At 37.8% G+C, this 15,151-nt stretch overlaps 1 protein-coding gene across 1 annotated transcript; it reads left to right on the plus strand.

Moving 5' to 3' along the window:
* Positions 1-10,954: 10,954 nt before the first annotated feature.
* On the plus strand, positions 10,955-13,033 carry LOC145779837 (uncharacterized). The gene is made up of 3 exons (XM_082591493.1): positions 10,955-10,973; positions 11,260-11,507; positions 12,360-13,033. Exons 2-3 carry the CDS (start codon positions 11,334-11,336, stop codon positions 12,555-12,557), a joined length of 372 nt encoding a protein of 123 aa, XP_082447619.1. The 5' UTR covers positions 10,955-10,973; positions 11,260-11,333; the 3' UTR covers positions 12,558-13,033.
* Positions 13,034-15,151: the final 2,118 nt, after the last annotated feature.

Consider the following 15,151-nt stretch of genomic DNA (forward strand, 5'->3'; position numbering starts at 1 on the left):
TTTAGAATCAATCAATCACGAGCTCGATTAAAATTTGCTGTTGACCAGTGATGAAAGTCCAAATAAAGCTAAAAAGAGCGAAGAGACAAATACAGTACGTCAAAATATTTGGTCATGGACACGCTAAAGTTGAGAAAGCCATACAAGATCTGAAATGAAATAAAGCGCAGAAAAAGAAAACATGTATCCAGAAATATTTAAAGCACTAAATGGCATCAGTCTAAAGCGCTTACACAAATTATGTAGACTAATGAAATTTATATGACTTAAATGAAATTTATAAGTTTTACTAGCTTGAAAATAATTCTATTAAAAATTATACTGAATAAACACTTTATTTTTATGTATGAACGTATGAATTTTTATTTGCGTTTGTTCTAAAATCTTTGACACTATAGAGGGAAAAAGCTGGGAAATCTCGTTCCTGTGATTCTTACTGTACAGTACAGTAATTCAGCCCCAAATTCTATCTTTAAGAAATGAAACAAATTATCACAAAACGTTCTGTGCTCAGCAAGTCCACCCACGCGGCAGGATTTCCTGGCGGATGGCAGAACTCGAAAGAAAATTGCAGACGCTTGGCTGGTAAAAAGATAACGTCAAACACCGTCGTGCAATGCGGTTTTTAAGTGATTTCAATTTCTTTTGTTATAAATATTTTTGGCTGCAATTGTGCAAACTTTGAATGGTAACCTTTCCCACGCTATATCTTCATGCTAATGTCATCCATGGATTAGCCAACTCCTGGGTTGGCGGAACTTGGAACGAAGTCGCCAACGCTTTGTTGGCAAGAAGATAATATAATAACAAACTTCCTTCAAAGCGTTTTTAAAAAAGTGATTTCCATGCTTTTATAATATTTTGGCTGCAATTGCGCAAACCTTGGACAGTGGCATACCCCACGTTATATCTTCATCCTAATGTCGATTAGAATTGTAAACTCCGAATCAAAAACAGAGGTGGTTGGTGAAACTTGATGTTGATTCGACGATATTTTTCGTTGAAAGTAGAAAAAATGGATTTTCTTCCTCAAGCGTTCTTTATTTTCAAAAGAATGACGAAAAGCTTGATTGTCATTTTCGTAGATTAAAAATTGTACGTTTTTGCACTATTTCCAAAAACAGACAGACGTAGGTCGTGGACGTCGCTATTATTGCATCTGGACCGGAAGCCCAACGCTGCAGTGCAAGATAAAGCCTGAGAGGATTGTCATATTGGCAGTTTTAACGCTAAATTTAAAAAAATGTTGCGTTAAAACTGCCAATATGGCAATTCTTTCGGGCCTCATCTTGCAGAATGCAGAACAGGCTTCCAGTCCAGATGCTGTTATAGCGACGTTCACGCGTAGGTCTAGCAAAAATCATATCACTTCAGCTTGGGATAGCACCTTTGAGGTGTATCTCAATAAAACCATTTGAAAATGGAGCTCGTTGAAGTTGACATATGTTCACAAAAATGTAATTATCATGCACTGTATTTGTTGCATGCATTTTGTTGTGCTTTAAGCTTTTCGTGAATTGTTTTATTCAGATCAAAATAAACCCTTATCAAAACTACATGCAGTAATTGTACAATCATACTCGAGGTAAAAGTGGTTGATAACCACCGATGTACAACTTAAACCAACAGCCCAGACATTAAATCAACCACAACCACCAAAAAATGGTTGATTTGTTGTCTAGGAGTCAACAATTGATGCACGATTGTTTGTTTTGTTTGTCGTACCCAGGCTTACACCCGGTGGTTGAAGATTTAGATTAAGTGGACGGGAAGGCAAGAAAGCCAATCTTCGTGTTCACCTTCAGGCATGCCTTTAAGTGTTCTGCCATAGACAGCCGCATGCTCTTGACCCGTATCGAACCGGCGCCCTTTCGATTGCCGTTCAAGGGCTCTCACCACTCGGCTATGCAGCAGACACGATTCTCTAAAACAGTGTTACCTCAGGGCGCACTTGCAGACTTCTGAAAAAATGGGATGGCGCAAAAGGCGAGCGAAGCAAGCGCGAAATGTTTTCAGGTATACCGGCATTTCTGTGGAATTGTTTTCAAGTTTTTATTACATAGGCCTCATAGTTGCAATCTCTTTAAAGTGCTGTATGCTAAATGAGATTAGTCGAAACAAAGAAAAAAAAAACTCATAAAAAATAAATCCTTTAGTATTGAAATAATTTTAAATTATAAAAACACACAGCACAACGTTTGGTTGAAAAAAAGGTTTTGACCAACAAAATATCACACCATTTAATTAACTGAACTACCCATTTTTTTGCCTCAGATTCAGACATCACATAATTGTACTTTCTATCCCTGGTCCGCCCCGTTAGCTCAGTGCTGGTTAAGTGCCCGACTCAAGATCAAGCGGCGCTGGTTCAGTTTTCGGAATGTGCGTTTGATGAACCCATATCAGGTTTCACGACTGCTCTCCATTCAGCAGCACATAGTGGATGGATTACTTTTCCGGTTCATTTCTTAACCGAAGCATTTCTTTCAAGCGGAAATGCATGAACTTATTTACAAAAATAAAGTATAAACAAGGGGATGTGGGGATTTTTAAAGTCATTAAGGCCTCGATCGAACGAAAATGGAAGACGCCATACTCGAGTTTCACTCTTGTTTGGGATCATCAGTGGTGCAGATCCATGCGTCTGGAGCGAGATTTGACTCAAGTTGAAAGTTCATGGGATCTTGTTGATATGAAGTTCTTTGACATGGACATTGTATTTGCACACATTGTTCAAAATTAGCCTAAACTTAATCTTTAACAAAATTATTCTGAAGTGATTTGTAATTAACTCATCCTGAAATGATACTTGAAAAATTACTTGATAATAAAAAAAAAACTACAAATTCAAAAAAATACTTTTCTAAGGCTTTCAAACAAAACAAAAGAAGAAATAAAAATTTCCCTTGAGAGGCATGAAGCCTCACGTATCAAGTGACAAATCCAGTAATTTCTTTCTTGTAATCCCGTAATTTCTTTCTAGTTCTAAGTTCTGCTTGTTGGTTAAATTTGTAAACATTGTTATGTTTTAATCAGTTTGATTAGGATGATAAATTTTTTATTTAATTTTGGAATAATTTTCAATAGGTAAGACTTGGGCAGCAATTAAACAGTTTAGCCGAGAAATTTGAACAACATCAGGCAACGCTGAAATTTAACATACCCCTTTTTTGGGCAAGTAGTTGGATATCCCGTATTCTAGAAATCTCTGATTTCTAGTCTAAAGTTCAAAGCACATTCTTCGTTGTCCAGCAGGTGTTGCTCTATTGCAGAGTCACTGGATACGTTTTTGTCATTTACAGTTATGCAAGCTCGATTTGGTTGATTTTTTGTTGTATTGTTTCTTTCTCTAAATATTTTTGTGACATGTTGTTTGATTTGTTCCTCCAAGCGTTGAGACGTGGGACCCACGTACCGAATCTCTCAGCGGCACTTGAATTGGTAAATTACGTTAATGAATCTTATATTAGGGAAGCAGGCTTTGTTGGTAGAACGGAAAATAAATTTCTTTGCTCGTAAAAACTATATATGGTTTGACGGCAAAGAAACATTGGTCGACGGTTTTAGAAATGTGATTTTCAAATTTTCTGGAAACAGAGCCCAACCACTGCAGTTTCATGTAAACTGGGCATGTTTGTGGACCAAACAGTGGTAATGACAAGGATTGGCAGATAGTTTTAGAGATTGCGGTGTTCATGACGTAGTCCGGGTAAGCCATTTTGCTTCATAATTAATCGAATTTTATCCAGTTCAGAATTTAACTTGCATTTTAAACAGATGTTAACTGCTCTGTTTGTCAAATTGGAAATACGTCAAAGTCAAAGTGAAAGCAATCTTTATAAAAACTCTCAATCTAATCTTATGCCGCTGAAATGAATTCGTTTATGCCTTAAAGCTTCTTCGTTTATCTTGAATTATTCTGATCAGCCAAATTTACATTTCGTTTTTCTTCTGCTATAAATGCTTTACCAGTTTTAGTCTTATTTTGTAGGGCTTTGGAGTAGGCGTAAATGTTAAGTAACTCCAGCTCCAGCTCCGGAGTTCTCTTTTATCATAAATTAACTCCAGCTCCTGCTCCGGAGCTTATTGATACCACTGCTCCGGCTCCAGGCTCCGAAAAGTGCTTTCATTGAAATAATGACGACATATCAATTTAATTTCTAAAGCTTAAAATTGCCTGCAGTCAACTGTTGCTAAACAATGGCACAACTTTATGAAATTTAAGGTAGGCCTACTTTCATCAAAATCTCATGCGAAACTGCGTTTCAAAATATATTTGTTAATTCGACGTCTGATTTCCCAAATAATTTCTAAATTTTGTGAAGGGTTGCTGTTAAATTATGCTAATTCAGCCAATAGTAGTAGCATCTTATGAAATACATCGGAACCGGAGCTATTTTTCAAACAACTGGCTCCAGCTCCTGCTCCAGTTCCACTTGAATTTTACGTAGAGCTCACGCTTCGTTGAAAATGCACGGCTCCGGGGCTCCGGCTCCTTGCTCGGGCTCCAAAGCCCTGAGTCTGATGTTAGCTCCTGAAGAAAGTCAGATGAAAACCTGCAGCTTCGAGCTACTATGAGCATTGAACAACCTTCTACTTGCAATCTACAAGTTTTGTAGGACCTACCACCAATTAACTCTTCAAAAAATAATCTGTGCAACAGTTGCAAAAGGTGATTCTCCGTATTTTCAGCAGAAACATAGAATTTACTTATGTAAGTGCATCGCCGTATGCATGGCACAAATCTCACAGTTTTGAGGAAAAAGGAAAACCTGCAAATCTTTGAGCTTTTCTACGATGTTTGTCACCACACATTGGCGCTCTAAATCAAATACTTTTTCACTGCCACGTTGAATTCATTATTTTACTTAGTTAGTCGCCAAACGTTGCAAAGAATAAAAAAATCATGTAGGCTTTAAAGTAAAAGATTGTTTAAATGTGAACTTAACAGGTTGAAACAAGAGGGTTGAAAACAGCTGTAGACGAGTTGCAGATAACACCAACTAAAAGGCTGATGAGCTTACGTTTAACATGCTGCGGTAGATGAAATCAAAACTGCACAAGGAGATGTTGTTGATAGAAATTAACAAAATTCCTTATGTTAAAAGCTAGCAAACAGCATTTTTCCAAAAACTAACGTTAACACGACGAGACCACAGTCCACAACGCAATATTAACGTATGACTAGTTCTTGTTGTCTGCAGAGAAATAAAACAACGATTTCTATCTTGAGTATCTGACATTAAAATCTGTTGGATTTCAATCCATTGATTTATTAATCTAATGTTTTCAGGTTTGAAGTTGTGATTGAAAACAGATCTAAAAGCATGAAGTATTTGTCGTTGTTGGCAATATCATGCTTTGTTCCGCTAGCAAGTAGCCACACAAGCGACCAATACTTGCTTTGCAAACCAGTCTCTAGCGCATTTGAACCTCAGCAGAACAACACAGTGCTGCCAGTTAACAATTGTGGTTCTTCATCAAAGGCTCGTCCAGGGAAAAGAGGAGCGAGAGGCTTTCAGGTTGGTTGACTTCACTTTTATTGTTTATAGTATGAAAGTTCTGAAGTAAGTTTTTTTTTCATCAGAGTAACTTCACTTATTAGACGATAATAAGCTACTACAGCTAAAATTTATAAATATTGTGATAACTAAAATTTATATAAAACAGAGTAACTTTTTTTCTCTATGGTTCAATAAAGCAAACTATCTACCAAAGCTTTAAAATTTATATTATAACGACAATATCATAACTAAAATTTGTTGACTCTTTGAAACTGTTCTGTTACAATTACCAGACATTTCACTTACTGAAGTTTTAATTAACTTAAAAGTATGATATCTAAATACAGAACATAAATACATACGTAAACAGAAAAGAACACCATTACTCTGTAAACATAGGAACCTAACATCAGCTAACAAACTCAAGACTGCAACGAGTTGAAAACACAAAACACCGCGTGTACCAATAAAGAAAGAATGCCTGCGTCCGAAGCAAAATAATAATGACGTCACACACGCGAATCAGAAGAGCGCAATTTCATTACAATCTCCTCCACCAAAATAGTGAGAATATTAATAGCGAATACATAGCAAATATCATAACACGGTAGCAGAGAACACATTTAGTAAGATAGCCTATCAGGAGGTTTACGTTCTCTTGATGATCGCCAACCCACTTCAGTTTGTGCTTTTACAACCTTTTTGGGCGAGTCGTCAACTTCGGCGAGCGTTAAGTCGGTAGGCCTATTATCTGCTGGGCTAACTCCCATGCTATCAGGTTCAAGCACGCCCTCTTGTGACGGAGGTGAAGACGAATGTCATGTGGGGGCAAGATCTCTGGCAGATACAGTGGCTTCATGACCATTTTCAAAACGTACACGAGCATAATTCGAATTACTTTCGAGAATCTCGGCACTGTCAACAAGAGGTTCATATTTACTGTTTCGCACATGCCGTCTAACATACACAGGGCCATCTTCGAGCCAAGTCGGGACAGAAGTGCCAAACGATGATCGTCGTGAAAACTTAAACAAGCGATCGTGAGGGGTTTCGTTTGTGGCTGTATTAAGCAATGATCGGATCGAATGCAAAGCCTTGGGTAACACAGCTTCCCAGTGGGCAGTACGTAAATTTTTCGATCTTAAACACAGTTTTATGGCAGTCCATACAATACCATTGTAACGTTCACATTGAGCATTCCCTTGGGGGTTATATACAGATGTGAAACTAGTCGCAACAGACAAATTTCTCAAGTAGGCCTACTCTTTTAACCTCTTAGAAAATTTAAACGCTTTGGCGTTATCAGAAGGGATAATGCTAGGCGTACCGTATACTGAAAACAAATTATGCAAACATGAAATCACAGTATCGCCACTGGTATCAGCACAAGGAAATACAAACGGAAAACGAGAATACTCATCCACGATGGTAAGAAAATAACGATTTTTAGAAACTGATGGTATCGGGCCTTTAAAATCTATGTTCAGTCTCTCAAACGGTTGGGTAGATTTGATTAAAGTAGCATTCGGTGGCTTATAAAATCGTGGCTTTACTTCACAGCATACTTCACAATTAGCAGTCAAACGTCGAACGTCTTCAACTGAATACGGTAAATTTTTCATACGAATAAAATGAAACATTCTTGTCACCCCTGGGTGACATAATTTGTCGTGAATTTCGTACAGTGTAGTGTCTGCTGTGCTGGCACAATATGCTCTTGAAATAGCATCTGGTGCTACGTTCAAAGTCCCAGGCCTATAGATAATGTCGTAAGAAAATTGTGAAAGTTCAACTCTCCATCGGAGAATTTTGTCGTTTTTAATTTTGCCATGATTTTTGTTGTCAAACATAAACTTTACCGAATTTTGATCGGTGACGAGGCTAAAACGACGGCCGTGGAGAAAATGCGACCATTTTCGAACAGCTTCCACTATTGCCGTGGCCTCTTTCTCAACACTTGCATGATGCTTCTCATTGCGATTCAAGGTGCGAGAGAAAAATGCAACCGGTTTACCGTTTTGTTGAAGTATTGCTGACAGTGCTACGTCCGACGCATCGGTTTCAACACAAAAAGGCAAATTTTCATCAATAGCTTGCAACGTCGCGTCCGCCAACACTTGTTTTAAGGTTTTAAACGCGTTTTCAGCATCTTGATTCAATGGAAATGATGCTGTTTCCGTTAGAGGCTTTATTTTATCCGAATACTTTGGTATCCAACGTGCATAGTATGCAAATAACCCGACAATTCGTCGTAGAGCCTTTGTACTCCGGGGCACAGGCATTTGAAGGAGAGGCCTTACTCTTTCTGGATCTGAAATTATAGTTCCATTTTGAACTCTGTACCCTAGAAGATCAATTGTTTCACATGAGTACTTGCACTTCTTTTCATTAAAAGTAAGGTTGCAGTCTTTAGCAACACCCAGGAAGTGACGCAGATTTTCATCGTGCTCCTGTTTTGTTTTGCCACACACTGTTACATTGTCTAAGTAAGCAAAAGTACTTTTACAAGAATGTCGATCAATGATGTCATCTATAATTCTTTGAAACCATGACACCGCGTTAGTTAAGCCGAATGGAATGACCTTGTACTCGTACAGTTGACCATTTGCTTCAAAAGCTGTGTACAAGCGATCAGCTTCGGGAATTTCAATTTGATGATACGCACTTTTGAGATCGAGTGTGCTGAAGAACGTGTATTGTGCAATTTTATTTACTTGATCTTGCATATTGGGTAATGGGTAAGCGTCTAAATCAGTGAATTTGTTAATTGTACGGCTATAATCCACACACATTCTTTTCCGATGAATTTCTTCATTTTCCCCAGACACAACAAGAACTTGGGCTCTCCATGGGGAGGTACTTGGACGAATTATTCTATTAGCTAGTTGCGTTCGAATGGCATTTCCAATAAATTTTTCATTAGTAATACATTGTTTTCTTGATTTTGTGGCAATAGGTTTGCAATCTGCAGTCAAATGTTCAAAAAGTTTTGGCATGAGAGGTGTCTTAATTTTTCCTAGAGCGCCAAGCTGAAGTAATGGTTCCTTTCCACCAAAATCAATTTTTACTGACTCATGTTGTTTTAAGAAGTCTTGGCCCAAAATTACGTCAGTCAGTAAGTGTTTCAAAATCACCAGATTGGCATCAACATATTTGCGTTGCCCGAGTTCAATGTTTACTTGACAATAACCTTGACTACTTGACGCTTTTCCTTATATCGCCATTCCAATTTTACATGATTGAGGGTGAACTACAAGATTATGCCTTCGAACAAACTCTTTATCCACATGGCTTAAACTGGATCCGGTGTCAATTAATGCATTAGCCCAAATGCCATTGATGCTAATTCTAACATTTACCTTTGTCGGGGGGTCTCCTGTTGGTTCCGACGATGATACCACCGCGAGCGATTCCATTGCAGAAGACTTCTTCCAACTCGTGCGACAAACCACCGCGTAGTGTCCGTAAGCGTTGCATTTGTAGCACTTGACTTTTCTGGCAGGGCACAGCGACCGAGCATGTTTTGGAAAACTTCCACAATATCCACATGTTGATTTGAAGCTGGATTGATTGGAACTACCCGCAAGTTGGTTTGAAATAGCAGCAGTACTGGGTTCATCATGATACTCAGAAATCGGCTTTGACACAAACGGCCTGTCATATTGTTCGGAGTTTCGATGAGCAATTTCTAGGGAACGAGCTTGCTTGAAAATAGCTTCTAGCGTTGTGGTCTCTGGCGTGTTGTTTTCCAAAAGACGCTGTCGAATCTCGTGAGAGACAATACCAGAAATGAACGTTTCGCATATAGCTTCGTTTCGATATTCTATTGCCGTCACCTGACTATAATCACAATCTTTGGCTAACGTTTTTAGCTTTTGTAGATAGTCATCTAGAGATTGACTTATTTCTTGTTTGCAAGTTTTCAATTGGTAACGTGAGAAACTACTGTTGATAGGTTTCTCATAAAGAGCACGTAGTGTAGCGACTGCATTGTCGAACGTGTCGCACTCACTAATATAGTCATAAACGTCGGCATCTACATGAGCAATCAGGCATCTTAGCTTGTCCACATCAGTCGCATCCGGTGTACCTTCTAAGAATCCCGTGAATTGTTTGTACCAATGTAGCCAGGTTTTCTTGGATTGCGCAGAACTTGGATCAGCCTTGAAGACGTTAGGTTTATAAAACTTGCTTTCCATTTTCAGATAAGTTAATTAAATTGTTCTGTTACAATTACCAGACATTTCACTTACTGAAGTTTTAATTAACTTAAAAGTATGACATCTAAATACAGAACATAAATACATACGTAAACAGAAAAGAACATCATTACTTTGTAAACATAGGAACCTAACACCAGCTAACAAACTCAAGACTGCAACGAGTTGAAAACACAAAACACCGCGTGTACCAACAAAGAAAGAATGCCTGCGTCCGAAGCAAAATAATAATGACGTCACACACGCGAATCAGAAGAGCGCAATTTCATTACAGAAACAAAGAAAATAAAGTAGGCTTGCTAAGCAACAAAAAAAAAAATTCGTTTCTGGTATTAGTACGAACGCGCTTGGTGAACATGTGTTGGTAAGACAGGTAGGGTTATCATTGTACGTCCCGTTTTAGGAGGGATAGTCACGCATTTCAACGTCTTGTCCAGGCGTCCAGACCGGTCAGCCAAACGTCCGCTTAGCAAATACTAGCAGGGAAAAGCCGTGTAATATGAACTCCTATGTAATATGAACCCTCTGGTATTTTAGCGAAACGGGAAAAAAATTATTAGTATTTTAACAGCTTCAAGTAAGTAAGTTTTTGGTCATTCAACTATAATTTCGAATTAAAGTTTTCATTATTTTTTCTTCCTTGTGTTGTACAGAAAAAATCTAAATTCGAATTATTTTGTATCATCAACGTCAATTCCTTTCTATTTTTCGAGCTGAAACCGATATTTAGACACAGAGACTGTGCGCATGAACTCTCGTTGACAATACGGTCAATCAAGACAGCCAGGAGGGCTTACAATGTAGGCCTACGTAATACTATCGGAAAATGTAAAGTTAAAAAATCACAGCTAAAGGGTCTTGGTCTTTGGTGGAGGCATCCCGCTTTAAGGTCACAAAGATATGGTAAGCCTAGACTTAGGCTTACTGGAATTGTTTGATTTTGGTGAAACGACAGGAAAAAATGCTCTATTGAAACTGTGGGGTACTACAATGCAACGTGAAAGGGCCACTTGAACCACCAGGATTTGTGGATTGTGAATATGAATGAAAATGACTGCCAAGCTTGAAGTTTTTGTTTTTTTTACTTTCATACGTAAAGGAACTTTCAAAACATATTTTTCAAAATCTTGAAGTTTCGTGGTTTGTTTATTCAATGTGCAGGGCGTGCAAGGACCACCTGGACCACCAGGGGTTGTGGATTATGAGCAAATCAATTCAAGATTACGGATCCAACTGGATGAAATAAAACGTAATACTTCAATATAAAATATTTTTAATTTTTCAAAAGCAATTGCCTATTTGAAAGTCGCACGCTTGCATTTTAGTTACTCCAACAATGTGGCAAGATGGCGCACCACGGTTTGGTTACCGACATTCGGGTTAGTTTCCTGTATCTATCAGCTACACTATGTTTGTACAAAAGTTGAATTGTTTTTGGAAAAATCAACGCATACACCAGCACAAATGTTAGTCTGACCAATCTCCTCTCAATAAATTATCCATCCGTCATATTTACTTCAATTTTACACTTGCAGGACAACTGAAATGCAGAGACGGGGTTGTAGTTGGAAACATATGCTACAGGCTACTTTACAGTGTTGGTGTGGGAATGGTCTACGATAAAGCACGCAATTTATGTCTGTACCATGGTGGTGTCTTGGTAGAGACACCAACAAAAGAAACTTACGATGCTGTGTATAATTACGTGAAAACAACGTTTACGATGGATGTAAATTTCAAAGACCTTGGATTTGTACGAGTCTGGCTCGGTTCAATGTATCAGGTGAAATTTAATTCAATTGTCGAGAAATGTGGCCGAGTAAAGAGAACATCTGAGTGACGTTTCAAAGGACGTTCTAAGGGACGTTGGTTCGACCCCACTCAAGAGCACGTGTCTGTGTCTCTACAAAAACACTTAATGGCATACATTAAATAAAGAAAGCAGCTGACTCAAAGACTATATGTCTTAAAACAAGTGCAATGACATGCTTGGAAATGAAATCCAAATTGAGTTTCTTGTCCTCTAATTCGCTATTTAAATCTTTCAACTACCAGGCCTGAATAAAGCACAAAACAAAAATTACGTTATCTAACGCTTTAAAAAAAATTTCATAATTATGATTGATAACAATTTCATTGCAAACAACAACAAAAGCAAACAATAAACGCAGTTTGAACACCATTTTAACTGATTGTGTTTATTTTCATGTTCAGACTGAGAATGATTTTGTGGAATCTTGAAACTGGCAGTTTTGCATACTTGTAGAGGCTTTGAATTACTGAAGTGGACCTGGTTACCGAGATAAACAGCTTGTTGCAGTTTTTGTTGTTTGTGAATTATTCTATCCACCATGTGCCGATGAATAAAAAACTGTTCTTGAAGTGTATTGCTCAAGTGCACACTCCGAGAGTTGAACCGTCGTTTCGTGATCTTGCCATTTCTTTGTTCGCAATCGGTGGCTTAACCTAATGAGCTATCGAGAAGAATTTTGTTGTCTTATTATGTGATAGATTGAATTTCGCTTCTACAGCAGCATGACTGTAACTTATTCCACAGGTTTTGATAAAACGATCTGTTATTTTAGTTTAACGTTTTTTTTTCTTTATGTAAAACTTACATAACTATACATTGCAGGGTGGGAATGTGATACTTTCCAATGGAATGAGAAGTTACACTTCGTGGTATCCTGGATCTCCAAAAGCTGAAACTCGACGCACACACATGGCAGTTAATGTGAAGATTCGTCCTGATGATCCAAGCAGTCATGGAATGTTCAACATTTGGCCCACTTATAATGACATCGTTCCATTATGCCAGTTTTCATTAGAATAATGTAAGGATTGCGTTTTTTTTACTACAAAAACAAACTGAATTGAAGAACCGTTAGTCAGCTGTTTGAAATGACTTTTTTCGTAACAACGAAAAAAAGCAAAAATTTTGTCAATATGAAAAAAACTTTCGTGCATATTACAATGAATAAACACTTTGTTTTGATTTGATGTCTGAATGATTATTTTTCTTTATTTTGAAAACCTTGCAATTATGGAAGAAAAAACTGGGAAATCCCTTTCCTGCACACAAATTCTGACTCTTTTCAACAAGTCAACTAACGCAGCAGGATTTCCTGGTGATTGCCTGATCTTGGAAGGAAATTGCAAACGCTTGGGTGGCAAAAAGATAACGTCAAAAATCGTTGTGCAATGCGTTTTTTAAATGATTTTTGTTACAAATATTTTCGATTGCAATTGTGCAAACATTTGAATGATGCCATTTTCTATGCTATATTGTCATTCTGCTGTCCGCTAGAATTTCCAACTCCTAATCAAAAACAATGGTGGCTCGTAAAATTGATGTTGATTCGATGACATTTTTTATCGAACGGAAAAAATAAACGGATTTTCTTCAAGCGTTGATTTTTGAATGGAGAACGGAAAGTTTGATTGTCATTTTTGTAGATTGAAATGTGATGTAGATTTGTGCATATTTTTAAGAAGCACACAGAAGTAGGTCGAGCAAGTATCATCTCGCTTCATCTTGGGATAGCATCTTTGAAGTATTTTAAAATAAACCGTTTAAAAAATTGAGTGTGGTTGAAGTTGGCTTATGTTCACAAAAAAAGTAATAAAATTATAATGTATTTGTTGTATGCATTTCGTTTCGCTTTAATTTTTTATGAATTGTTTTATTCAGATCAAATAAACCCTTATCAAAACCATATACAATAATTGTACAGTCATACCCGAGACAAAAGTGGTCGATAACCACAGATACACAACTTAACTCTTTCGCGCCCAGCATCATTTTAAAATGATTTGAGGTTTAATGCGAAACGCCCAGCGTCATTTTAAAATGATTTGAGGTTAACGCGAAACGCCCAGCATCATTTTAAAATGATTTGAGGTTAACGCGAAACGCCCAGCGTCATTTTAAAATGATTTGAGGTGCGAAACGCCCAGCATCATTTTAAAATGATTTGAGGTTAACGCGAAACGCCCAGCGTCATTTTAAAATGATTTGAGGTGCGAAACGCCCAGCATCATTTTAAAATGATTTGAGGTTAACGCGAAACGCCCAGCATCATTTTAAAATGATTTGAGGTTAACGCGAAACGCCCAGCGTCATTTTAAAATGATTTGAGGTGCGAAACGCCCAGCATCATTTTAAAATGATTTGAGGTGCGAAACGCCCAGCATCATTTTAAAATGATTTGAGGTGTGAAACGCCCAGCATCATTTTAAAATGATTTGAGGTTAACGCGAAACGCCCAGCATCATTTTAAAATGATTTGAGGTTAACGCGAAACGCCCAGCATCATTTTAAAATGATTTGAGGTGCGAAACGCCCAGCATCATTTTAAAATGATTTGAGGTGCGAAACGCCCAGCATCATTTTAAAATGATTTGAGGTGCGAAACGCCCAGCATCATTTTAAAATGATTTGAGGTTAACGCGAAACGCCCAGCGTCATTTTAAAATGATTTGAGGTGCGAAACGCCCAGCATCATTTTAAAATGATTTGAGGTGCGAAACGCCCAGCATCATTTTAAAATGATTTGAGGTGCGAAACGCCCAGCATCATTTTAAAATGATTTGAGGTGCGAAACGCCCAGCATCATTTTAAAATGATTTGAGGTTAACGCGAAACGCCCAGCATCATTTTAAAATGATTTGAGGTTAACGCGAAACGCCCAGCATCATTTTAAAATGATTTGAGGTGCGAAACACCCAGCATCATTTTAAAATGATTTGAGGTGTGAAACGCCCAGCATCATTTTAAAATGATTTGAGGTTAACGCGAAACGCCCAGCATCATTTTAAAATGATTTGAGGTTAACGCGAAACGCCCAGCATCATTTTAAAATGATTTGAGGTGCGAAACGCCCAGCATCATTTTAAAATGATTTGAGGTGCGAAACGCCCAGCATCATTTTAAAATGATTTGAGGTTAACGCGAAACGCCCAGCATCATTTTAAAATGATTTGAGGTTAACGCGAAACGCCCAGCATCATTTTAAAATGATTTGAGGTGCGAAACGCCCAGCATCATTTTAAAATGATTTGAGGTGCGAAACGCCCAGCGTCATTTTAAAATGATTTGAGGTGCGAAACGCCCAGCATCATTTTAAAATGATTTGAGGTTAACGCGAAACGCCCAGCATCATTTTAAAATGATTTGAGGTGCGAAACGCCCAGCATCATTTTAAAATGATTTGAGGTGCGAAACGCCCAGCGTCATTTTAAAATGATTTGAGGTGCGAAACGCCCAGCATCATTTTAAAATGATATTTTGAGGTGCGAAACGCCCAGCATCATTTTAAAATGATGCTGTTTGATGCGTGATATAAAACTTTGTCTTTGTAGCAGAATATCTATAAATTTACTGGTCCTTTGTAAAATGCTTATTTTATTGATATTCTCGTGTTTTTA

Source organism: Aplidium turbinatum, chromosome 11, assembly GCF_918807975.1.
Source record: "Aplidium turbinatum chromosome 11, kaAplTurb1.1, whole genome shotgun sequence".
Taxonomy (NCBI): Eukaryota; Metazoa; Chordata; class Ascidiacea; order Aplousobranchia; family Polyclinidae; genus Aplidium; species Aplidium turbinatum.